The sequence below is a fragment of the Periophthalmus magnuspinnatus genome, chromosome 22 (assembly GCF_009829125.3).
Source record: "Periophthalmus magnuspinnatus isolate fPerMag1 chromosome 22, fPerMag1.2.pri, whole genome shotgun sequence".
In the NCBI taxonomy this organism is placed as follows: Eukaryota; Metazoa; Chordata; class Actinopteri; order Gobiiformes; family Gobiidae; genus Periophthalmus; species Periophthalmus magnuspinnatus.
In genome coordinates, this window is record NC_047147.1 from 9,893,791 (window position 1) to 9,921,131 (window position 27,341).

Below are 27,341 nucleotides of genomic sequence, written 5' to 3' on the forward strand. Positions count from 1 at the left end.
GTGGAGCTAAAAGCTATTTTAAGTGTTGCCCTAAGAATCAAATACATAAGTTCAATACATGTATGATGTTATGTCTAAATATAATCAATTTCACTTTAAACAAAATTCTATTATTGTATTATAAATACGTGTGATAGTTATTAAGTGTTTGTGTATGTGTATTATATGTGTTTTGGTTTGTGGAAAAAACTGCATGTAGACTGACCCCATATAATTAAAGACAGCAAGAATAACTCCTAATGCATATAATTATTACATGGGATGACGCTAACCTCTGTAATAACACTGTTTGCCACTAGGGGTCATTGTTGTCCTTTTAATGTGAAATCAAAGCCTGTAATTGCTGTAAGGACTTACTGTTTTTTTGCAGGAGTCTCTCTCTGGCTTTTACAAAGGCCATAATGTCTGCATCAGCCTTCTTGTCTCCAGTCAGGGGAATAGAGGAAGATGTGATACTGGTTGTGGATAAATTCCTTGAATACACATATTAAATTGTACTTATATTATACTGTAAAGTGCGTAGCACTGCATTGCATTGCAGTACATTAAGGTATGTGGCCCAAGTGTTCAAAATAATCTTCAAATCCAACATTCAACATTACACTTTCAAAAAATGCTTAAATATTTCAACCAAAAGCGCTCAACAGCTTCTGCCTGAAAGTATAGCATCTGTGTCGCATGTACTGCTACAGAGGAACCTATATGTCATGCACTGATTATTTTACTGTTGTGGTTATGAGGGGTTTAGGTAAGTCCGTAAGTGTTTGATTTGTTAAAGGACTTTGGAGACATTACTTCACAAAGAAATAAAAATTTATGAGCCTGTTCATAAGTGGAAGAAAAACATTGGACTGCAGTAAAAACTATAGATCCAGCTTCAGTCTAGATTTACAGCCCCACTGTATTGTTTGCACTCATGTAAAATACACACATAATGGTGAAAACATTTGGTTTCTAATCCGATAGAACATAAAAGTTTAGTGCTTTTTCAGTGAACATGTAGGGCATATGGAAACTTCCCTGCAGCTTTATGATACTGACATATTTTAAGTGATTCAACCTGTTTTAATACCTTGGGTACTACAAGCTTACATACCTTAACTGTGTAGAGGATTTCATGTCAGAGATTGTTCTTTGAGCAAGTTCATCAACCCAGGCTGGAACAGTGGTCACTGGAGGTCCTCTTTTTGGCGTTGGGCTTCTAGAATATAAACATAAGCTGTTCACATAGGTTACTTTGAAAAATAAAATGTAAATAATATTGATTAGGTGAAGGTGGGCTGACCTAAAGCCTTCTGCAGAATAGGTGGGATAATCCAAGTCTCGAGCTCGGCCTGTGTGATAATCCTGAACGGTACTGAGTATGGTACCAACATTGAAATAACAGAAAATCATACTGTGAGTAAAAGTTAGACAAAATCTTCAGAAATTTGGTCTGCTTTAAAGACAACTATAAGTCAGAACAAGGACAACTGTAGATATTTCATGTATTTCCACGAGGCATGACAGAACATTCATTCCTCAAATGTTTAGACACAACTCATCATGTTACCTGGATGTTTGCAAACGAGGAGAGGGTTGCCTGGTTAAAGATGCCGTTTGATTCCTTGCCATAGCTTCTGATTTCTATTCAAAGTCATGAAAAAAGAGATATGTGTTCAGAAGATTATATTTGGGATGTGGTATATTATGACTGTATTGGATTAAACCAGTGTGTGTAACTGACTGTAAAGTAAAAGAACAAAAGTGCAGTTACATCTTGGAAAATCGCAACACCAACTTCATAGTCGGTCTTGGTGTCTGAAAGTCTTCCGCTTATTTATACACCCACATGCTTTTCTGTGAATAAGTGATTACTCTCCATTCTATGATCAATTGCAAATGCTACACATGTCTGCTATTCAGATGTAGCCGTCCAAACATCCTGCGCTTGTTTGAGGTGAAATGTGGACAACAGATCTGATGATGTAAGTGACTTGCCTCTGGGCTGCCTTCAGGATACAGTTTTGTCAATGCTCTTTGTATGTCCTCCCTCTAGGGCATGTGAATTCATGATCCCTAACAGAAGCAGTACAGGTCAAAACTGCCACAAAACTCCCCATAGACATTCATAGCCACTGACACTTTAAACAAATGTGCTCACTGTGGTTAGCATTTGAAAATGCCGAAAAACATCACTGAACGTGTACTCAAAAAAAAAAAAAAAACTAAAAAAAACAATGCTGAAAACATGGCGCTGTGTCAGGTAAAGTGGAGTTTTTTGTGGTGTTGTCCTACAGATAGATCAGAGGAAGTAAGGGTCGTTCACCTGCACACAGGATGCCTCCTCACTCCACCATTTCTGGAAGTCCCTCTGGAGTTTGACCTTTGCCCTCTCCAACAACAGCTGCAGGTGCTCAATCTCAGTGCGTAATGCTTTAAGACGGTCAATGGTGCTCTTGTAACTAACAACACATATTAACAGTACATTAGTCTTAAGAGGAGTTGACTGTGTCCAATCAATTAATGTGATGTTAGGGTAAAGATATTTCTGTTATGATATATATTCTTCCTTATGGGTGTGGGAAACTAGCTGCAAACATTTTTTTTCAATGGCAAATTGTGGTGCATGAAAATATAGAAGAAATGTAAAAACTCACATCTTTTTTTCCTTTTCAATTTGTGTCCGTAGTTCTTCTTCTACTGGATCCAAGACATCTTCAAATTCCATGTGATTTTCAAGAACCGCTGAATAACAAAAAAAATGTTTACAAACCAACTTTACAATATTTCCAATACGAAATGCACAATAAAACATAATTTATGCACCTTTGCTGCTAAGATTTTATTCGCAATCATGGATGGAGATAATAAAAGCCAGGTTCTCACAAATGCCTTTCAAAACCCATTTCTCAAAATAACCAAACAGCATTGGGCATCAGAATTGAAGGGATATGCTTGCGTGTTTGAACCAGATTTGCCCTTCAAAGCAGTTGGTGGCTGATCAAATGGTCAGAAAAGAGCAGATGACGGAGGAAACTGGTGGTGCCGCCCACAAGTTGGTCACCGAAGCCTGCTGCACCATGTTTGAAGTGGCCAAGCAACACACATTACAAAGCTCCCACAAGGCTCTCACAATGACATCTCAATATGGAGGCAACAAGATGTGAAATGTTTAACTGTAGCTTACCCTGAGCGGCTCTCTGCCTCCTTCGCAAATCTAACTGCTTCTTCAGCTCATCTGAAAGAGCAGAGATAAGTAAATGTCAGTTTATCTTTGCATACAGCACTGCATATGGCTCAGTCCTATTTCAAAATATACAGGAAGATTCCAAGGCACAACTCATTCCAAATGAATTAATAAAGCTCTGCCAAGGCACTAGTCCTATCTTGCAATATATTGTGCACTTAACAATTCAGTTAACTGCACAATACATTTATACATCATTTAACAACAATAGAAAATGTTTTTCTATGTTGGTTTATCGGTAATCAATTGTGATTTATTTTATGTCCTATACAATTTTCACAAATTTGTATTAATTGAAGTACTTTCAGTAACAGCACTTACATAGCTAGTCAGCAATTATATCTGAACTCCACCATACCCTTACTCCAAACTAAACAGGCTAATCGTCTCCATATTAGACAGAACAGGGTAGAGTTAGGTCCATTTGGGTCACTTCCTTTCTTGTACTGGGTAAACACATGGACAAGTCATTTGTGTGTGTGATCTGCTGTTTTTCTTGTCTTCCTACTCATTCAGATAGTTAATTGGTCAATTTGGCAAATTGACTTAAAGTTACAATGCTTTCGAGGCCAAAGGATATTACACACATATTGGTAAATGGTTTTACTCGATTATATAAAAAACACACAAGGATACATTTAGTGAAAGAAAATGAAGAAATAAGGTCAAAAACAACTCATGTGTCAGATAGTTGGTCCAGTAAATGGCCGTGGTAATTACCCTCTCTTTGGGTGATAGATAAAAGAGGTAGACAGGGAGCTAGCATTACAGTCCCTCTGGTCCTGTACACTTGTTGTAATCCAATCCTGCCTCCAAACTAAAAGGTGAGGTTCTTACAAGCAAAAATGAGAAATCCAGATGAAGTGTAAAATAAATGGAGTGAAAGGAGACACTTTTTCAGTGCACACCTCTAATGGTGCAATAAAACAGCTGTACATCAGTTACTTTAGTATATTGCGCAGTACTATCCCAGTTATATAACAAGAGACTGTAAAATTATTATACATTTAACAAATCTTATAAAACAATATTATACAGTGTTAAGACAATGATATCTGGAAGAGATCAATGCAGTCATTTCCAGTTTTGAATCAGACCTGCTATAATATACAATAGGGTCTTAATTATGGTGAATGTGTTAAACTCTTACAGCCTTTTGCTGTTTCCATCAAATCAAGTGCTGAAATATTCATTCAGTCCTCAGTGTTCTTATTTGTGTTGTGCTTGAGTTCTGCTACTAAAATGCTAATTAGTTGGGAAGGTAATATTAAAATTAGATTGTCATTCACTAAAATCACTATAGGCATCATTTCTTTTGAAGACACGCACCATATTGAGTATATATTATCTATAATAAAAATATAAAAGCCTGCAAAAAGAGCTGATCAATCAAACTCACAATGTAATCTCAAACAAAGATAAGGTGATATTTCGATACTTTTGAGGCCTTTCCATAAGTCCATACTTATTCTGCAGTACTTGAACATTCATCAAAACATTTTTTGTCAATACTGCCTACTCCTAGTGAAGCTAAAGAACTATTGGTATATGGTTATATAAATGGTAAATGACCACATTTATATTTCCAAGGCACTCAAAGTGCTTTATGTCAAGGAACCATTAACACACATTCACACACCAGTGTATGCAGACACTGAGGGCAAGGTGGGTTAAATGTCTTGCCCAAGGACACAACAACAGTATTCATCTCCTGGGAGCTGGAACTGCACCGTCAAACTGTGGGTCAGGGGATCTAACTGCTCTACCGATGATGTTTATGTCGAGAACAGGATTCAAATCACCAACATTTGGATCAGTGGACAAGCTTCTGCAGTTAAATCCCTTGTTAAAAGTTAAATAGCAGTAGTAGTGGTGAAACTATATTATTATCATAGACATCAGGTGAAAGGGATCCCGGCTCTTAGTGTTAGGCCGATGAATCATTTTTTAAAAGTGTGTATAGTGAGTCTACCCCAAGTGCCTCAAAGAGCAGCTCATCTTTCAGACCCCTTTACATTAGCAGACCACTTTGTGGAGAACCAGACGACGGGCTAGACACGAACAGATGAAGTGAAACTCTACAAATGACACACAAGACATGTACTGCCCGCGATGACAGTGTTTTTTCCTAATAGTTATAGGCTGAAATTAAGAATCCTGTTTTAGACGCCATCGATAGTTGGAGTAAAACTGAAATGAACTGAGACGCCCAGTGGTTTACATTGTGGTCAGAGAGGTACCCGTCTCTGCTAACAGAAAAAGAACATTCAAAAGTGAGCCTGACCAATGTGTAGTCTCATTCTCCAACAAAGCCTGGAAGGATTAAGAAATATTTATGATATTAGAAAGTTAGTTTTGACAGTTTGAAATAAGTCCAAGGAAATGGGTTCTAAGTGGCCATTATGACGCACAGCACACTGGTCAAGACACAGTGGATGAACTTCTACCACCTATCCATGGATTTCAGAATGATGAAACTAAGGACCGTTGCCATAGCAATCAACAATTTAAAACTCAATATTAAATCTTTTATCTTTCACTTATAACAGGAAGCAGAAGCCGTTGAATACTGTTTGGTAGCCAACAGTAGCTCAGTTGGTAGTGTCAGTTTGGGCATGACACTTAGGCCAAGATTTTAAAGAGAAGATGTAATGCATTCAACTGTAAAGCAAATTTAAGACTTCTTATTATCCCGGGATATAGTCAATACATAGGGTTGTGTCAGAGGGGCTTCCAAACTATAGGGCAGCAGATCTGTTGTGGTGACATAAAACCAAAAGGATCCAAAAGGAAAGTAGAGAACTGACAGACAGAGAATAGTGGAAAAGGAAAGAAAACATATGGTAGCTCAAGAAGAACATACATACATACATACACACAGAGATTTCCTGTTAGGAGTCCAACTAGAATATATATTTCAATATTTTGATGATCGAGACACTAGATTTCAAACTGTCGTCAGTACTGGGCAAGAGTATTCACTTTAAACGAGTAAGGGCCACACAAAAGTATAACCTCAACACCACAACTTTCCAAATACCGCCGGGTTTCCCCCAAACTGTGTTAAGAGACGTGTCATTGTCCTACAGAAAACAGTATCGGGCTACAGCTTCACTAAATATTGGGTGATTTTTGAGGCCTGGAGGTTTAACGTGATATACCACATCAGTACCACAAAAGGATCAATGCTCAGCGCCTCATTATCTGAAAGGATGACAATTCAAACACATTTGGTTTTTGCACAAAGAGGGGTGAATTCCAGGCACACAGGGACGTAACTATTATTTCTACAGACGATTAGTCGGCTGTGTTCATTGGAATAGAACCGAACCACTCTTAGATACAGCAAATTTGTTGCTGAGGAAATTGTAGAAACAAAAATAAGAAGACAAAGGCGAATCATTAATTTTACAGATTTTGTTTGCCCACAGAAAGAATAATGTTGACAGATTGTTAGGTACTCTGGCTTTTTAGATGTATGATTTGGACTGGTACAACTATGTCAATACATAAAAGGAAATTTGTTCAATTTTTCAGTTTTTCTGTTAAATGGATTTGTATTATTGGGATAAAAGGAGGGCATAATTTCATAAATGGATAAAACATTGATCAGTAGCACAGTGGAGACAATACAGTACTATAAACCAAATTATTCAAAGTAGTATTTGCCAAAGCCAAAGTACACTTTGCAACTCCTGGTGGAGAATTTACAGCCTGCGTTTTCTCGGCCTAGGGGATGCTATACTTTGCTTAGAATGTCCTATAATATGGCATAAAATATATCTAACCCCATGCAAGCAGTTGACAGGCCAGGTTACACTTTAAACTGGCCATGTGCATGTTTTACAAGGCAGTAAAATCACCTGTACTTTAATACATGGAATATAGATACATAGATTCATGTCCATACAATCCAGGCATGGCAATAATATTTCCAAGAAGAAAAGTAAGCGAAGGACACCCCACCAGAAAAGTTACATGGTTTGTGCACCTTTAAGTTTTGATTTTGTGATGCGTCTTAAGGTCAATTTGCAGATTTTTATTCAAACATAAATGTAAATGTATGGTATTTTCAATTGCTTTGTTATTGGAATAAGCAATATGGTTTACCAATACTGTGCAGCCAAACACAGAAATGTATGTTGCATGTGAAGTCTTCGAGGATGAGCATAAGATGAAGCCGTAGCCTGCACCTATGCCTGTCCTGTCTACAGCTTGCACATCTGGATGAAAAATCAACCTTAACTTTCCATCTGCTCTACTTGTTTTATGTTGAAGTTGTGCATGTCGGATCCCCCTGAACAAATATATAGTATATCTGCACTTTCTGTACCTAAGGGCTCAGAACGTGTGCCCCTCCAGAGAGAGATGGGATTCCTGGACCATCTTCAACAGCCAAAAACAATAGTGTAAACCAGGGAGATGTTTGGACACCACAGTCTCCTCGGCCCACTGCCTCCCCTTTTCTACCTCGCCACTGACCCCCATGCTGGGAAAATCAACACTGCAATGAGCATGTCCATATCATCAAAACAGCTTCAATGATGTGCAAGCATGAAGCAAATAGTCGTGCCAAACAGTAAAACCAACCCTTTCCAAACGCAACAGTCAACCTTCTCCCATTAAAATAATGCTTCTCATCGAGGAAGAATGTACCTCCATGTATCTAACAATGTAATAATATTTGACAACACCAAGTCGCTTCAGGTGTTTTTCCAATATGTGAAAATGGCTCTGGAAACAGAAGAGTATAGCAAAACACTATGGAAAGATGTCTGCAAACCTCATTGATGAATTAGCACCTATGAGCTGTCAGTTTACTTCAGCTTGATGTATGGCATATCTGAATTACAACTGTCTCAGCACCTCACTCATGGAATGTTGAGAAAAAGATTAACCGCATAACAACGGTATGGTTATGTTGGCAAGAACCTGGGACCTGAGACAGGAGTCAGGTAAAGTAACAAAAATGATGATGAATGGCATGTCACGTTATAGGTGCACCCAGCTCTAAGACATTTGTATTTTTTGTTTCAGAGCAAAACTGGCAAAGACACAACCACTAATTATTTATTTACTATCTACTTACGTTAGATATAAAACAGCTGGAGAGAGTTGGAGAGATAGTAAAAAGCAGATTGAATGCCATTTTGTTTTGGAAAGAATTTGCTGATTCACAATTGCTCTGGTAACTACAACCCCATAAGTGGAATGTTTATTAGAGTTTACAGCCCTTACTTTTTGTACAACATTGCAACATGAATAAACATTTTCCTGCAATTTCTAAATGGGTTCAGTTCCTAGAAGACCCTCCCCTCCACTTTAGAGAACTTACTTATTCGGTTTCTTGTTTCATTTAATTCATTTCCGAGGCTTTTTGCTTCAACTGACCTGTTAAAAAGTGTGCATGTTAGTGGTCAATAGAAAGATTAATTCAAGGTAGACATTGTAGCCTCAACGCTTCCTCCTAATGAGTTTTTGAAAGCTGCAGAATCAGATTTTTTATAGAACCTTCTGCACCATCTGTATGTGATCTGTTGTCATCACTTGTTGGCAGTTCACCAGGTGTGTCTTTTCTTGGAACACTTAACTTGCCACTTCTAATGTTTGTAAATTTTCCAAGCTTTCGCACGACACAAACATACAGTAAGTTATACAAACAGGTGCAATTATGGAAAACTTTGTTGCCTTGGCATTATCCCCAATTGGTATATTAGTTTTTAAAGTCTGCATGTTAAGTAAAGATTGATCAAATAGAAAACACTTATCCAACCTTTGTTTCAATTGCGTTTTGTTTTCTTCGATGGTCAGGTGGTCCTCATGGTCTCTTAAAAAGATCTCGAAGGCCTCTCGCTTTCCCATAGACAACTTGGGACCTATAATAATCACAATTAAACACAAATTAGCATCCAGACGAGACAGCTTGTTACACAACACATCTTGTAACTATGGGAAATCTCCACACATCCTGCTCTTAATCTGTAACCAGTGAGTTCCCACATGGACACACTGTGCATGAGTCTGGCAGCCAGATGTAGCAGCCTCCTGTTCATATCAATGACCTCCCACCTATGACTAATTACACTGAGAGAAGGGGCTATTAGAGCACCATTTACTGCTTAGAGCCAACATTAACACAAGTGTAAACAGCTTTTCTGGTCATGTCAGCACTAAATGGTGGTTGCTCCCCTGCTCACTCCGCCACTTAATACAACCAAGAGTTCTCATAAATCTGAACCAGTACCTGCTGATGCTAAGGTTTCATTATGGTTATCTTATAGTAAGGATTTCTCCCATCATCATGGTTAAACAGTTTTTCTTAGATATGCTAAGGTAAGAGAAGCTTTATTTGTCCCACATTTTCAGTGAGAATAGAGTAGTGTGGCAGAGGTGCCACTAGCACAAGCAAATACTGTAAAGTCGTGCATTGCAAAACAAAGTGCAAAGGCGCTCACTGAAACACATCATGTGCAAATAATTTGAAGACAGACAGGAATGTTGTTTGTTGTTTTCATCAAAACCGTCCACTCAAGCTATCTAAAGCTCCCCAAAAGCCAAGCTCAACAAATCAATGTGAGGTTTCGAGGGAAATGCACTTTAATACGACTCCTTTAAACGCAGCATTCCAGGAATATCTGGAGTGATGTGACATCATATTTAGTTGCACTAAAACACTTTGTGGTAATGAAATCACAAGGACGTGATGCCAACTTTCCTAATTCTTCTTTCCCATGCTGCCCATGCTGACAAACCACAAAGGTTCAGTGAGGTGAGCGTAACGTGACTATTGTTGCTGTTTCAACACATTTCAGAAATCAGATGCCCCCATCGTTCCATTCATTTATAAGAACATGTCTAACGCTGCCTGGAACTGTTTCCAGGAGAGGCCTGATTAAATCTAGATTTGGAGAGATGATAGGAGACAATATAATATACAATAACACATTTTGCAAAGCTCTGCAGATATTCATATTAGACTGTGGCTTCTATGACAGACAATTGTGAAGAGTCTGTTAGACTCATTATCATCTCATTACAACAAAGCAGGATTTACACAAATCTTCTCATCTCCTGGAAATAGACAAGGCATCAATGGTCTGAATTATAATGGGAACACCTTGCATATCCATTAACTGAATGTCTACTATCAGAACACAGTCCCAAGCCCTGCATAAAGTATAGACCAAATATTGACGAGGTTCAACAGGTCATACACATCTTTTACAAACTGAAAAGAGAAACTGAAGATAAACTCACAAACTGATTATTGCTGAAGGATGGAAAGAGCTCTATTATACAATCATGGCTGCTGTCCATGGAAAGGTCATCATCATTACAACTACAGTTAATCTTCAGGGAGCAGCAATTTCCCTCTTTAACCACAAAGAATGGAGGCTGCGGCCAAAGAGTCTTGAATAAAATGTAAATTAAAATGTATGTAAACACTGCTGACCTTTTGATGGGAAGAAAGAAAAGGTGCATTTGTTATGAACGTGGAACAAAAAAGCAATAATTTAATGTAGGTATAGTGTGGAAAGATTGGAAAAATCTATTCATATGATCATTCGGACCAGATGTGAAATGCAAAACATAAGGGCCGCTAATTGTAAGAAACCAAAGCAACTACTACTGTATATTCTAACATAATGAAACTGGATTTATGCCTCCTATGCTCCCAGATTCAGCAAAGTATGTAGTATAAACTTAAATTATATATTGTGTTTTCCTATTGACCTGGAACTATGCACTGTGTTCAGAAGGCCAGAGTTTCACTCACAGACAGCAGCAGGTCTTCCCTGCTGCTAACAGCTGATGTGGTTGGAGACTATTCAGCTCAAAGCTTTGATGTCAATGCAGTAAATACTTCTTATGAAGAACTGTGAGAAAGTCCATGAACATTCCAGAGTGGACATGTAACCACCAAAAGGGTTGTGGGAATTTCACACCAACTAAATGAACAATATTAACTACAAGAATTAAAACTATGTTTCTCATGGTGTGTAACTGATATGACCTCTAAAAGCTACATTTATGACCAGAACAAAAGGGTTATCTCTATTATGCATCACTCAAAAGGTAATTTCTATGAAACAAAAAAGTCACATCTTAGATCACTATCAACTGTAGACAGAGGTCAACATGTACTAATAGTTTGGACAAATCCGCTCAAAAATCTAACACATTCAATCATTTATTGTATGTAACTCTTGTTGTCTTTTTTTCTTTATCTTATTCTTTATCAATGGACCTGATTACACCTATTTTTACGAGACAGAAAATCAACCCTAAGATTAACAATATGCTCCAGCTGTTTCCACATTAGATCACATACCTTTCAGCAGTAATAATACACTGTCCATATTTTTGTAGCATTTTTAAAACCACTGCCGCGCTGCCATCCATCACAGTGGCCTTTCACTCAATGATTGATACATTCAGTAATACGGGCTGGACGCCATTCAAGCATGTGTTTGCTTTTTCATAGCCTCATCTTTCAAACAGTCTGTGTCCAATTAGCTTCCTCTGCCCTTACTACCACTCCGGGCATCATCAGGACAGAGCAGCGTTCAGAAGAGACAGAAGCTCATAGCATAGTTTGACAACTTGTGTGTGCTGTCTTGTTTGTTTATATTTGGGTGCCCTTTTCTTGGTTCCTAGGTACTGTTATTAAATTCATAATAGTACCTAACAGCTTGTCTTCAGTAACAAGCAGCAGGTTTAATAAAACTGTCTAAGTTTTGTGTCTAAGACATGGCTACAGTGAGCCACTCCAGTGAGCTACTCCAGTGACCTCACAAAGAAAGCTCTTTGATACAACCCTGCTGATGAGACTGGTTCAAAATAAGAGTCACATTGAACTCTCAGATACTTTTCATTACTGGATTTGTAATAACCAAAAGACCACCTTGAATGAAACATCACAATATTGCTTAAATTCATGCTATAAATTCAATATACATTGAACATGAAAGCACAACCTGTTTATAAAATACCTTTTTTCTTGTATTGCATAGCTCGTCCTTCTGAGTGTCCATCTGTCAGGTTTATGTCTTCTTCACTGGACTCTTCATTAGACACTCTGGACAACACAGCAACACTTGGTGAAACTGTGTATTGGCTTTGGGTGAGTTTGGCCAGTTGTGTAGTCGCATCCTGGGCTCTTTTCTTCTCATTCTTCAACATCTTAATGAGGATACCTATTTGCAGTATATTAAAGGAAATATGGCTGGAAAATAAAGTCATAAATAAATAGATGGTCATGAAGAGTATTGTACAGATGTTAGCTAAGAATAAGAATATTAGATAGTTGAAATGCTTGTAATTAAATATATTTGTAGCCATGTAACAGTATTTTTATTTAAGGACAAATGTCTATGTAAATTGTGATACAGAGTACATGAGGTGAAAACTGTCACTCAGCCTGTTTGTTCATGTGCAATGTTTCCATATGTCTTCTTACTATAAACACTTCCTTAGCACTATTACTACTACTGTGCTCTGCTTCCAACTTCTGTTTTTAATTAGGGGTCTCAAGCTAAATGCCTTATACATATTTTTCTCAATGCATTTAACAGACAACTTCAGTCTTCCAGAAATGTCAAAGTCACTATTGTTACTATTACAACTACTATCTGGCTGTGATAAGCTATTATCTTTACGATAAATATGTTTTAGTAGGAAACAATACAGCAAGTTATTATTACATTATATACAACTTTATATGTCATTGGCTCCAGCCTTGTCTGGTTTTGCAGCAAGATGAAGTGTGCTTGATGGCGTAATCACAACCCATAATTTCAACTCAATGCATTACCCAATTGCTCAAGCACGTTCCTATCATTACATTAGCAGACATGGACTTTGGCTCAGACCAGAACCAAACTGCAGTGGTCAGCAAATAATTTGGGATGTTCAAAGTAAAAAAAAAAATAGAAATCTGGATATCATTGTTCTGGATTTGAAATGGACATAATTTCGAGGAAGGAGCTGGAGAAAGTTCGTTTACATTTCTGTCAGCCAATAAAAAGAGTTGTCAGGCTGAACAATAACATGAGGAAAGTGAAACTCCAATTATAGTTTCCATTCAAGACAGCCACGCACTCATCTCAAAATTTGCCAGATCTAAACTTGACAATTTAAATGTCAGTTTTTGGAAGGACTGGTGCTTAGATTTTACTGTATGTCATAGGTTTACAAGGATAATTACTAGAGGTTGCTTCTGTTCACAGATTCTTTCCATTAATAAAGACCTTAGCATCTGATGTAATCCTTGCTGAAATGGCACATTGTTAAGCTTTCAATGTTGAGATAAAATTTGAGTAGGTTACATACAGAAATGGGAATCTGCTCATTAACTGTGGCGTAAAGCTACACTTGTAGGATAATTGCAACAAAATAAAATTAGTTGTCTATTAATCTGAATCTCATGCACTAAATGAATTATAGAAGTTAGGGCAAAACTAGTGACAGCTGCATTTTGCCTCTTTACCTGATTTGACATGTGCTTCTGAAATGTGGATCTAATGAGCATTCAAAGTAGACACTCAATAAAGTCAAAAATGAAAGCAAATCATGTCATATTTTGAACAAAAGTACTGATTTTCATTCTAAACTCTGACTGGGCATGATTCTGCTGAGACAACTAAGACATTTTTCATGCAACCTTCAAATTGAGGATTATCAATATGGTCAGTAAATTGTGGGTAAACCTGGCTGAATTATGGTCCTTAAACATGCAACTGCAATTGTGGAAATTACAGCTGCATTATGTGAAAACCACTATGTCATCTTGAGAAGGAAAATTTACAAGATAATTTCAGATTACTTTGAGTTTTTTCCCAAAAATACTACAGTGAAATATATGGATGATAATATTCATTTATTTTGGGTAGCTGAGGCTTCTGTGGTTATATAATCAAGCAGACATCTCAATTTCCTGACAAATGTGGTGCGATCTAATGACAAGCCACAGTAAAGAGTGGCCAAGGGAATAATACAGCTATAAAGTCATTAGAAATATCAGATTGAAACACAAATACTATAATTATGAATAATAGTGGTAATGATGAATTGCCATCATAAACTAAACTTGTATCTGAAAACATATGGAATATTAAGACTGCATGTTTCTACATCCTTTTGTTGATTCTGGAAATTGAGGAAAATTTATAATATTTTTTTCAGTAATTTTGTTTGGAGATAGGAGACAGATTTGTATACAAAAATTAATATTTGCAAAATACTACTACTACTACTACTACTACTACTACTACTACTACTACTACTACTACTAATAATAATAATAATAATAATAATAATAATAATAAATATAATGTTGAGGACCTTGTATAAACTATGTAGTGACTATATTCCATACAGTATGTGTATGGATTGTGCATCAATATCAATAACATAAGACAGCTGCAAAACCAATTCTGGGGAGACTCTGGAGGTTTGATAAGAACTGAAAGTCAATCATTTATTCCTTTCAAAGCTCTTACTGTTTTGGTATCCTATGGGAAAGGATACTGATCTCACTGTCGCGTTGTGTCAGCATCTCTTTCAACTTTGTAACTTCTGCTGCACACTGCTGACTTTCCTGAATGTCACCTCTCATCAGCGTTGCTTCTGGTATCATTTTCCCATCAGTAAGTGCGGCCCCTCTGCTTGGTTTTTCCAGAACCTTCATCTACGCAAAGAATGAAAATTGAGCTTAAAAACATTGTTGTCCACTCCAAATGCAACCAGTGATAATTAAGGTCAAGTAGGAAGTTGTTTAAGGTTAACTGAACAATAAGGAATACACTTTGAAAACAACAGGATGGACCAAAATATAAAACAGACTTGGATTCCTGCGTAAGTATGACTGATTGATGCTGAAGGGAATGTAAACTGAACAGGAGGTAGAGCTGGTAGATCTCAACAAACTCATGGAAAGATAAACAGAGGGTTTTGGAACATCCTTCTGTTGGCTGCTCCACTTTAGACTAAATGAGAGCTCAACAATAGTATGACTATATTGTCTTCCCTATAAACATTTAGTAGAAGTAGGATCATTTGCAGCTGTCTGACATTACTGTAGGAGCAAATAAACAAACTAAATGGAATTGAGAATAGACAGAGGCATTTTGTATTTAAAAAAGTCATAGATAGCAAACAATGTAAATTAATTGTTCTTAATTGTTCATTGTCCTTAAAAGAAAAAAGAAAAACTGGAGTGAAAAAATAACTTTACACATTTTTCTATATTTACCTGATGTTTTGAAACTGCAATATTTTTTTTTTCTCATAAGGAGTTGATGGAATAAGGTTTTCCGCTGGTATGTCTATGCGCAGTTTTGAAGATACCATGCAAATTTGACAACAACAGCAAGTCAACATTACACTTTGTCCCTAATTAAGCAGCACATAAGTCAAACATGTACACGTCTAGACAGTCTGGCTGTGGGAAAATCAGCAGTTCTGTATACAAGTGGGAATAATTAAAATTCAATGTATGGCATAAAGGTTTATGGTGGACCTGGGGATAGATTTATGATAATTGGCTTTTTAACACGTAGGTATGAACAATGACTGCACACAGAGCCGTTTTAACAAAGGAAGAAAAAAAATCACAATAATTACATTTGTGTGCAATTAATGACAACACAGAATAAAACATTGCAACTTGATATTTTGCATTTCTGATTCATTTCATTATAATTTAGTTTGGAGAAAATAAATCGAGGAGATGTGTGCAACTGGCAGATATTTTAACTAGAAAATAGAAATTCCTTGGACCTAAAAAAAATAATTTAGGTTATAATAAATCTAAGCCTGTCACAATTATTTTCATTTAATATCACGTAAACTTTGCTTATCAACAGGGTAAAAGGGATTGCATTTCCACTGATGGTCAACTAGTGGAGCTAATAAGTTCCATGACTGGTCAGCTGTAGTTCATACAAAGCCTGGCATACTATGTTTACCTTAAGCTGATAGAAGCAGTGTTGAATCTTCCTCATATCTGACCCCAAATCCAGAGTCACTTCAGGATCGGGATCATCTAAAAATGTCTCGAGTAATTCTTCTAACCTGCACACACACAAAATGTTGATATTTCCTCTTCAACACTCACAGACATAGTGGTCACAGTCAGTCTAAACTATTGACGAGATCTATTTTCCAAACATTGCTTCTTTATTGTCATGAAGCAGGCCACAGCGAAAGCCAAAGACAGACAGCGCAAGTAAGCAGAACAATGAGCACTCCTAATTTTCCAATGCTATCCTAGTTTAGTACAGTGTAGAAACATGCAACGTTTAGACAAAAGTGGAGGTAAAACAAACAGCAGTAGAGTTAGAAGGTCTTGGGAAGCATTAGTGGTTTATTTGCCTCTCGAGCGATTCTTTTCAACACCAAAGATAATCTTTGAAGAAAATTCCAAAAGATTTTCAATAGAGCTCATCTTGACTCCACTTCTGTAATATCAAACATAATAGAAGCAATCATATTTGTTTTTTGTATTGATTACATAATTATTGTTCCAGCAAGTAAGATGCTTAACAATTTGGCCAATTCAAATCAAGAAATGGTAAAATAGTTTTGCATAGTTTACAAATTATTTAAACTTTATATGCTACTGTTTACAAAAATGAAAAATCATATGGCTCTAGAAATGAGGTTGAAAATAAGAGGGAACTGGCTACGTAATGTCAGCACATCCAGTAAGTGTGGTTGCAAAAGACACCACTAAAAGTAATTTGTCCGCAAACTGGGCACACAGGGGCTAATCGCAGGGGGAATAACGAGATGCCAGCTGAGACGGTCAATGCACAATAAATATATCAGCAGTGCAGAGGTTTTTGCCAAGTTGTCTGGCCTGAAGTCTGGTGTTGATGGAAGGGGTACGCCGCCATGTGGGTAGAACAACAGAAATACAACGGCAGCCTGGGAAACTCTATTAGATCTGGTTAAACCTCAGTGAAGGAGTACCACTGATGCATGGCCAAAAGCATAAGTCATCCAGGCGCATTTAGAAAGCTTGCATTTTTTTGAGTAAAAAAAAAAGAATTGGCTAGAGACTCTTGGTGTTGAGTGTTACAGTTACAAATTAGTGTCCCGAAAAAGCCTGTCTGCACGCTCCCGTAATCTTAAGACTTTCTCCAAACCAAATATGACAAATACTCAATTTTTAATGTCCTGAGATGACTGGCTGAGGTCAAAGCAGTTCCTCGTATACAAATACAGTGCAACTAGTTATAAAGTGGCTGCTGCCCTGCTGGGAGTATCTGTAAAAATGTTATATCTAGACAATATTTGCTTCCTTTGTGTTCAGACAATAGGACAGTTACATACTTGTGGATCTCGTCCCCTGTGAGCTGGTCATGTCTCTGTACCCCTGTAACCAGGGACAACTCCTCCTTCAGAGACTGGACCTCCTTCTTTAGACGGGCTATTAGCTGCAAAACATAGATAACTCTGTTCAAACTATGTATTACATGTTCATCAAAATAAGCTATGTATGTTAAAATAGAACATAAAATAATGTGCAGCATAAAATAAAAATAAGAGCAGAATGCAGTTATTTACACATTCCATATACAAAAACTCAAGCAACATTTGATGTGGTTATCTGAAGAAGAATGCAGCATCAGCAGACTATTTGCTGATCAATGATATAGACATATTTAAGTAGTTCCAGACAAGGGTTCTCCAGTTTGAAAAAGCCATGCATAAAAAGATCTGACAGCAAAAACACTCAAATTAGCATGTCTTCACTTCTCACTGTCATCATGTGTTTAGCTTTGACTACAGATAATACAATAGGTGCCATCAGTAACCACTGTCTGGATTTGGTTTCAGTGTATGAAAACAGTTCTCGAATCTGAATGCATTGTAAAAGGCAAACTCTGACGGGTGGAGTGCAAACACAACACTGGATTGTGACTGTCCAGTGATACTGGTGACACAGAGACGCCAGGGAGACAACTGTCTGCTTGAGCCAAGCCAGGGTCAAAGGTCAGACTTAGCATTGCTCCACCACTTTTAGCAAACACATTTAACAGAAAAGTAAAAAAAAAGAGAAGCCTACATTGTTTTGCTTCTTGTTATTTCAACATCCAGCTGAGCACTAGAAAAAATTTTAACCACTTTTAAATATCATAGTAGACATGCCTAAAAAGAGCCACTCCCAGGCAGATGTTCTGATGTAACACTCCAGCTGCATGCTCAAAGACTGACCGCTACTTGTTGGTCAGCCCAATTGGTTACAGTTTATTTTTGAAGCCAAATCCCACACTGGCATAGCAGCGGCAAACCATCATGAACAACAGGACCATGCAAAGTGATGATTCATGCATTTCCTCAAAAAAAGTGTAAGACCAAAAAATTGTGAAAAATAGTGATTAATAAATGCAGTTACAAACACATGATTGTGAGGACTAGTTTAATGTATCAATGTATCAGCAAATGCAAGAGCCACACAGCAATAAATCTATTCATGAATTACCCCATCCGACAGAGATTTACATCCTCAAAGTCTCAACCTGCATAAAATTCATAAAAAGTCAAGATTTTGAGATGATTTTCCAAATAAATTGATACACTAATGATATTCAGTCATGATTTTGAATGAGTTGATTTCTACAGTGTTCTGACCTAAGTAAGAAGATTTGAGTTAATATAATTACAAACCTATTTCCAAAAATTGTTGTTCATATTAGTATGGCAAAACAGACCTCATTGTACATCATGCTGTGCAGCCCTTCAGGGTTGCATCACATCTTTAACTTCTTTGTTAAGTACATGCTATCTTTCCAATGTGTGCAGAAAACCACCCATGGTAAACTGCAGGCATTACTATGCAACCACAGGTTGCACCTAAAATGCATAGGAATTAGTTTATGTCCCTCACAAACATAGTGGCATTATGGGCCTCTTTTATGATGTAAAGAGATGCATGTTGTTTTTCCATTACACCTAACTATGAGAAATCCCCCAACTAAATAAGAACATATGAACTGTGGGACAAGTGTGGCAAGGCACTGGTGACTAAGGTAAAAAACATACTAGACCTTGAGCACTAGGAAATACATGGGATTTTTCACACCACCAGTATAGTGCACTTACCACATGATATAAAGCTTACTGATAACGTTTTGTAAGGAGGATTTACCATTTTGAATGAATATGATGGGACCACTCTATATCATGATGTATGTATGAGAAGCCACTTTTTTTTTTTTACAGTGTTAAACGTCTCTCTTCTGGCTGCAGGTCTGACTTTTTTTAGCTGAACAGTCTAAAAAATAATTGAGGTCAGACATGTCAAGCAAGGTTAAGCAGCATTTCGAGCAAGATATACAAGTACATATCTATAATTATTATTGCCTCTATAAAGTCATACAGGACCCTTATACTACTACTAATATATTAAGAGAAAAAAAATACATACAACAAATTTTGTAAGCCTGAGTTTGACAGTAAATGTTTTTGACAAAATCTTTGAAAAGTAATTTGCAACAAAAGAATGTGGCATTTTCTTAATCTGCTAACTTTACGGCAGGCTTGTCACTCACCAAGTCAGAGATTTAGAGAGATTAACCAGTAAACTAAATGCTACATGTTTCAAAGTCATAAACCAACACCAGAAGTTTGAACCATGAAGTTTTTGGACTTGCCTAAAACTATAAGAGTGCCGGACCCAATTGAGAGCAGCCAGACACCATCACAATTACCGGGCTCGCCGCAGACTCTCTTAAAAATACCTCTGCAGGGTTTGGAAGTGGCCAGCCAAGCAGCAGTAGCAGTAATACAGTAGCAGTTGATCCCCTGGCAGATCTGGGTGGGAGGCTAGGAAGTGGATAAACTAGGGATGACTCATGATAGCACAGTATATGCCCCAATGTGATTTTGGATTCTGGCTGTTCCAAAAATATCGTAAAAAAAAAAAAAAAAAGATTATATTGGAAATTTAAAGTTCTATATTTAAATTATGTATGAGCCTTTCTTATGTCTCCATATATGTCCAAATGTTGGTCATTGCATGTGCCCACTGAAACAGTGTACACATCTGTTAGCAGCTGGAAGTGTTTTCAAGAGGCTTTGGAGAGTTGGGATAAAACATGTCAGAGGATTGTAAACAGAGGAGTGAATGCAAACATGGCCAGTGCGCAACCCAAACACAGCCATACACGCACATTCAAGTGTCAGATCTGGAGAGTGGAAAGACCGTTCGTATCTGGAATCTGAAGAGGATATTTAAAAATGTGGTAAATTAACCTTAAGTTACATACAGAGATACACAGATGGGGTCTGGATGATATGAACAGGGTCTGGCATCTGGATGCTGTCACAATTGTGTGATGTGGCTCAACGACCCACAAATAGGTCTAAGTGTGTGCTGTCATCTCACCAGAGCAGGATCCAGCTCTTCATTTAGTATGGCTTCATTTTTGATTAGAGCGACACGTTGTGCAAATCGGCATGTGGAGATGGATTCCTAAAGACAAAGGATTCTGTCATTTACCATGATTGAGTATTATAGGTATCATGGATTTTAAAATGTACATCAATGTTTCTCTTATCCACTGCCATAGTAGCAATCAATGTTGTCATGCAATTTCCCCCGAGACTGTCTCTCAGCACAGATGTCAACATTGAGTTCCTATAGGGAATATGCGATCGGTTCTTCTCTGATAAAGCTATGATAACCTGCAAGAAAAATTGATAAACAAATACAGAGACTATGCTGTCTGTGCATTACTTCACCAAATGGGTATGGACCTGTTCTAGGTAGTGAAGGGAGAGGTTAATATACTTGGCTTCTGTAAGAAGCTGTCCGTTTAGGCCAGTCTTGTAAACTCGATCTGATCCTGCCAGGTCCACCAGGTGGAGCTTGGAGCGTCGCACCATAGCTGAGCCTGGCTCCCGTCTGCACAGGTGCACTGTGAAAATACAGTGCGAGCGTGTGGAGGCCTGGTTCATGGGAGTCTAAACACAAAAGAGATGACAGCTCGTTAGATTGGATAATGGAAATGCTAATGATAATATGAATGAGATCTTTTAATTCACTTGAACAGAGAAAAACAACAAACATGCACACTTTGATTTTGCTGCTCCTGTGGGTTTAGAGAACAAAGCAATATGTAACCGATGAGCAGTAAACACGTTACAATGCCTGAGGTTTAGTTGCAGATGGCCAATGCAATAACAGAAGTCAGGTTGATACCACAAAGAGAAAGATGGCAGTGAGTCAGTCTGAACAAATAATCAGAAACAAGTAGGATGGCTTCATTAGGGTTCTTTGTTTAGTATAGTTCCGTTTTATTCACAAAAGTGGTACAGTCTCTCTCAGATGTCCAGATAGTTGAGAGACAGTGGTGTGCAGCTTGTGCATATTCACAAAGGGTTGTTCTTTTAACTGTATTCCAGGACTCTCTGGACTCAGTCCTCTGGCTCTAAATCCGCCACATGTTGATCCTGCATGCACCACATGCTGACCACACACAGTGCTCTGAGAGGACAATCAAATCCCTCACAGTGGGCAGATTATTGAATCAAAGTTTAAGCAGAAAATTTCCTTTTCCCAGTCTGCTATGAAGTTCAATTGATTCACATGAGTTTAAAATCTGAATGGAAACTTTTGAGGATGAAAGGTTTAATTGCAGGTTTTTTCAAATAAATGCATGTAGTATAACACAATATCAGTCCTTTAGAAAAGCCTTACTTCTGCAATCATTCGGTTTGTGTCTCCCAGAAAGAGCAGATTCAAGGCTTCTTCCTCATTTGCAGACTGGAGCATAGACAAGTTTTTCAGATGAACATTCTGGTCTAGATCCTCCTGGATTCTAACTTTTCTAAGAGAATAGAGACATAGACATAAACTTTCATAGACACCCTCAACATCAGCCCATGAGTCATAATAGCATTTTTTCTGGTAGTTATTTATACTTGATAACAAACGAGGCTCATTTCTGAAAAAAACAAAACAAACAATGATTCTCCCTCTTGCATAATGCCGTCAATAGTTTAGTTTATTTTGACATGTCTGTAAGGGAGGAGTAAGTCAAAAACACTTATAAAGATTAAGATTATGTCGAAATTGATCATTTTGGTTTGATTACTGCGCCTGTAGTGTATCAAGTAAAGAAAAAAAAAAAAACTGTGAACTAAACTTCTGGAATTAGAAAGCAATGTTAACTGCACAAAATCTCATATTAGGGTGCTGAGTACTGACGGTAGGTCTTCTAATCGAGACATCAAGTCCTGTCGAGATTCCAGGAGGTCATAACCAGTATCATTATAGATCTCCAAGTAAGAGATGTGGATTGTGTACACCATGCTGCTTTCCTGTGAAGCAAAGAATAGTTATACAAAGTAGGTGAAAAACTGCTAATAACAACAATTATCAGAGCATGGGTTTTGCTGATCTGACCTGGCTGAAGCGCTCATATAGATATGAGAGAGTACGGGGAATGATACCACGATCGCTATAATGCTCTGCGCCTCCTGTAATGGTGAAGGTCTTTCCACTGCCGGTTTGGCCATAGGCAAAGATTGTGCCATTGTAACCTGCCAGGACACTGCAGACAAAGACACATAAGAGTCATGCTAGTTGTTAAATAGCGCTGACAATGTTATATTTTTACTATGAAAATAATGGAAGAATGGTATAGGTTTTATCATCATGGTTAGTATTCCCATACAATGCCAATGACAATAATAAATAATGACTATGAAGTACAAACCATTCTTTCTCATTTTCAACATGTGTTCACTGCTCACTATGATATCACCATCACTCTAATTGGGTGCCAAGGCTGTCTGACATATCCCAAAGCAGTCAAAGCTCAGCAGTTTGACTGAATTGAAGCTGACACTATGAGCCCACAGGAAAACATGAGAGTGAGTGGAGCTGCTGTGGCGGCAGACATGTGCTGGTGAAAGAATGTCTCTGAGCATGAGCGAATGAACGGTCCCAAACCCATTCAACCAGACACCACTTGGTAAGTTTGGTTTGGCAGGGTCATATGGGAACAGGCCAGGCCTTCAGTTTTGGTATCTTCTTAAAAGAAAACATACATTAAATGAAATGGCACTCCTATCTTGTAAAACTTACTTTACCCTATAATCTTTTTTAAACAGAGAAATATAGATGCATTGTTGTATTATAATATTAAATAAACTTTAGCATTGGGTTCAGTTAACCTTTATAATTGTATTTTGTTAAATATGTAATTACAATTTTTATAATGCAAGGTTCAGTATCCCAGTAATTCCTACCCACCACAAACAGAAATATGGAAAAATAGCATAAAAGTATAAAAGGCAGTGTCCACTTAAGATCTGGGAGGATGGTGAGTCGGACTTGGACAGTCATAGTGAGTCCTTTAATGCAAAATGAGTCAGACTGGCAAAGGAGCAAATATCAAGACACAGAGTTCAGTGTTTAGTCTAATGTCAGTGCTAATGATGTGGCCAGGGGCTTGCCACTCAGGCCTGGGCGTGGTCTTACACTTGTTCCTGTTTACAACACTTTCTCTGGAAATCAAATACAGTACACCTATCATAAGTACTATAATTGTCCTATTAAATTGGCTATGGTATTTTTAAAATCATAAATCCGTTTTATTGCAAGCTTAATTGCCATGGGTAAACTGGGATTACAGAGCAGATATGCTGAAGTGCCTTGCTAGTTCAATATTATTGTGCTGGCTTTTCCTCTCCTGGAGCTATTAATGTTGGTTTGTTTTTGAACTACTGAGTTGGGATTGAAATGACTGGTTTGGGTTACACCACAGCACAGACAGGGACTGGTGTGCAAGTAAACGCGTTCATGCTTCTGGCTTAATTTACGGGTGCCAAGTATCACAGGCAACCAATGAAAACAACAACCTGACAGTTATTGCTAGCGGAGATTCTGGGCCACGTGTTGAACCAATTTACAATGGATTACCTTGACAAACTACTGCTACTTTTATTATTTATCTTTTCTTTTTGATCACAAACCTCTGTACTGCACTACTGTTACTAGGATAATGTCACGACCCACTATACTTACGGTTTAAGTAGCTTATTGTGTTCAATCCCAGTAATTGCTTTTCATAATCTTCCCCAATAGCCTTTGTTACAAGAGCTCTAGTCACAAGTATTTTTTAATACTTATTTTGGACGCATTCCCAAAGGAAATCAGGCTTAAAAGGCAGAACAATTTCACATTAAATCCAGAGCATTTGGTGCATGTCTGGAATATTTAAAGGCAGTGTTGGGAAGTAACGGAACTTGTAACAAAAAATATTTTTGGATACAAATGAATACTTTTGAGTACCTGTATTCCGATACAGAATACAGTTAATTTACTTCCTAAATTAAACGGAATACATGACAGTACATCATCATACAATTTTGGCATTGAACTGAAAACACAGCTCTTGCAGTGCATGCATGTGTAATTTTTCATCTCTAATTGGACGTAAATGAATGCCTAACGAACAGTACAATAAAAATAAAGCTGTTAGTAATTATGTCATGTTTTTTACACTATGATCTAATGCAAGTCGGTGTAAAAGTATTAAGAGTATTCAAAATACAGAGATGGTGCTTTGCCCATGTAACAAAATATGTTACAAAATACATTTTAGTTTGGGTATTCAGTATTCTGTAACTAAATACATTTTCAAAGTATTCTTCCCATCACTGTCTAAAGGTTATAGGAAACTAACCGCAAACTATAAAATGTTCAGCAGAGACAGTTGTGCATGGGTGTCCTCTCTACAGTGTTGAGGGTACTCTAAGTCATATTTGTATAAAAAGAAATGCTGTAACGTTTGCAATGTGTCACACCAGAGATGGCTGTTAAAAGGAAGATAGCTGGACAAGAGAACCCATGTCTGTAAACATTATTTGTTTATGTATTTACCAACTGTAAGAAACAGAGAAGAATGTAGCTCATATGTAGTTTGTATGGGAGGCCTTATCACAGTCACATGGGAAGTTAAAATATGTGCACTTGTTTATCTTATTATATGAAATCATGATTTGAAGTCATTAGACAGCTGAGTAAGAAAATCATATTTTACCTGTCTGCTACTGGTTTGGCAATACTCTCAAATATGTCTTCTTGCTTGGCACTTTGATCAAAAATCTTCTGAAATCTTCACATATGGGAAAGGAGATAACAAATGCATGTCAAACAAAGCTAGTGATATTAACATGGCATAAAACAAAAACAGAGCACCAATAAATAAGGCTAGAAAAATCTATTATAAGTAGACTTCTTCCAAACTTTAAATATGTTATCAGTATATGGGTATGTGAGAAGCTGAGCAGGCTATTAAAAGACTGTGGTTTTGAAGTGCTTTATTCTGTCCACTCTTGCCTCGCTCTCTAACTGTGAATTTGGGGCTTGGAAGCGATGCATGAGCACTGCCCAGAGGGTATAAAAGGCTACAAAGTTCACCACCAGCATTTAGCAGATGTTTCCAACTCAAAATAAGAACTGCACTGGTAGAAGATATTTTCAACTTGTTAGAATTTTGTGCAAGTCATACTTTAAAAATACTATACCTGAACTTGTAACTCTCCTTCTTATTGTTAATGAAGCCTTGTGCCAAATCCCTTGGAACCACAAACTCCAAAGAAGAGCTGATCTGATCTTCATTGTCCACAGAGTACACCTGAAGAGGACAACAAACCAAAACCTGATCGTTATCTAGTTTTGGAGTTATTATCAGCTACATGTGGGTAGTCTGTCTTACTGTTCACAACTGCGCAGGTTTTCACAAGAACGATTTTATGCAAAAAGGGCAAATTAATGTAAAAAATAAGAATGATGCTTGCTCTCCTTGTGCTACTGTTTTTCCATAAACCTCATTTACTGTAGAATTAATTAAGCACACAATAATATAATAATACGTCCACAAATTAACCACACATGTTCAGAGAAAAGTAAGTGAACAGGCTTAGTGATGAGACAGGATCTTCAAGTTGATATGATCATCACCATTCAGGTGGTGATGCAAAACCAGTGGCTGTTGAGACTAGAAAGGGCTAACACAGCTTTGTGTTGCAACATGTGCCCTGGCATATGTTTAAATGGACATTCATTCAATTACAAGTCCCCAGGGTTTCAGGAAAAAAAAGATAAGACATATGTTATTAGATTGTTCATCTCTGTTACCCATCCTGTACTAATACCTCTTCAAGTCTGACAAGCAGCAAAAGCTCAATGTAAAAACAGATCTGCAGTCGTTTTTCTTCATTTGGCGGTAAATGGTCAGTGTAGGGCGCATCTTGCTTTAAGCCTGAGTTTTATGTTGAAGGAGTGTCCTCCTCCACATGCAACTACGTAAGTTAGAAGTAATTTACATTGTTAAAGTTTGATTAATGACAGTGATTGAGCACTGATAAGCTACAAAATGGTAACTGGACTATGCTAAGTAACTAACAATTTAAGGTTAAGGTTTATTGTTAACACTTTGTGAACTTGTGAGCTAACGTTAGCTAATTTAGCAAATTTTAGCTGATTTCGCAAAATACATCTGCTGGGCGCACTTACCCCTGCCGTTTTCCGAGTAGGTTTAATACGAGCAAAGGTCTGTATCGTATGTTTAACCATCTTAGATTGATATTGTGAAAGTTATTCTTATTCTTAGTTTGTTTACTTCATTGCGCTACGCTAACACTGTGGTCCTCAGTCCGGTTGGTCCTTGTGCTGCAGAGCTCCCGGTTTGTTGTAGGCGGTTGCTAGGTGACAGTGGAAGATGATCCAGGGGCTGTGGCTGTTCCTTCATCTTCCATGCACTGGTTTGTATTCCCAATTGCACAAAACCAGTAACATATTATAGACATGTTGAATGGTTAAAGTGTGAATGTAGATAGTATTGTAATTACAATTTCTTGGACTGCCACTAACATTACTATTTATTCACAGAACCAAATGGGAGCCAGGTCTTTCGTTGACTGTCACGATTGAGGCAAGAGCACCAATGTGGTAATTAACCAGATCAGAAATCCATCTTCCCTTTATTCTCTTGTATGTCATAACTATTTCAACTCTTGGAGCTTGTTTTCAACTCTTGGAGCTTGTTTTCCGAGCTATAATAAGGACAAAAGGTCAAGTCAAAGTTCA

The 27,341-nt window shown here is 37.5% G+C and overlaps 1 protein-coding gene across 1 annotated transcript; it reads right to left on the reverse strand.

Annotated features, from left to right (window-relative positions):
- Window positions 1-26,836, reverse strand: kif6 (kinesin family member 6). Its single transcript, XM_055231268.1, has 23 exons — window positions 26,769-26,836; window positions 25,778-25,887; window positions 25,291-25,365; window positions 22,647-22,794; window positions 22,449-22,561; window positions 21,939-22,068; window positions 20,996-21,202; window positions 20,780-20,923; window positions 20,625-20,711; window positions 17,567-17,670; window positions 16,198-16,303; window positions 14,759-14,918; window positions 12,223-12,426; window positions 9,003-9,105; window positions 8,565-8,620; window positions 3,170-3,220; window positions 2,640-2,727; window positions 2,309-2,444; window positions 1,553-1,626; window positions 1,286-1,396; window positions 1,097-1,201; window positions 358-473; window positions 1-30 (listed from the first exon to the last, which is right to left on the reverse strand). Exons 1-23 carry the CDS (start codon window positions 26,826-26,828, stop codon window positions 14-16), a joined length of 2,505 nt encoding a protein of 834 aa, XP_055087243.1. The 5' UTR covers window positions 26,829-26,836; the 3' UTR covers window positions 1-13.
- Window positions 26,837-27,341: the final 505 nt, after the last annotated feature.

What these genes read in the sequence shown, in the direction of transcription:
- kif6 (XM_055231268.1), bottom strand. Translation starts at nt 26,828, where the DNA reads ATGGTTAAACATACGATACAGACCTTTGCTCGTATTAAACCTACTCGG. An exon ending in ATTGAAAAGGAAAAAAAGAT is followed by an intron (nt 2,445 to 2,639) that starts GTGAGTTTTTAC and finishes ATGTGTTGTTAG; the next exon opens with TTACAAGAGCACCATTGACC. An exon ending in CCTCGTTTGCAAACATCCAG is followed by an intron (nt 1,397 to 1,552) that starts GTAACATGATGA and finishes TTTTACTCACAG; the next exon opens with TATGATTTTCTGTTATTTCA.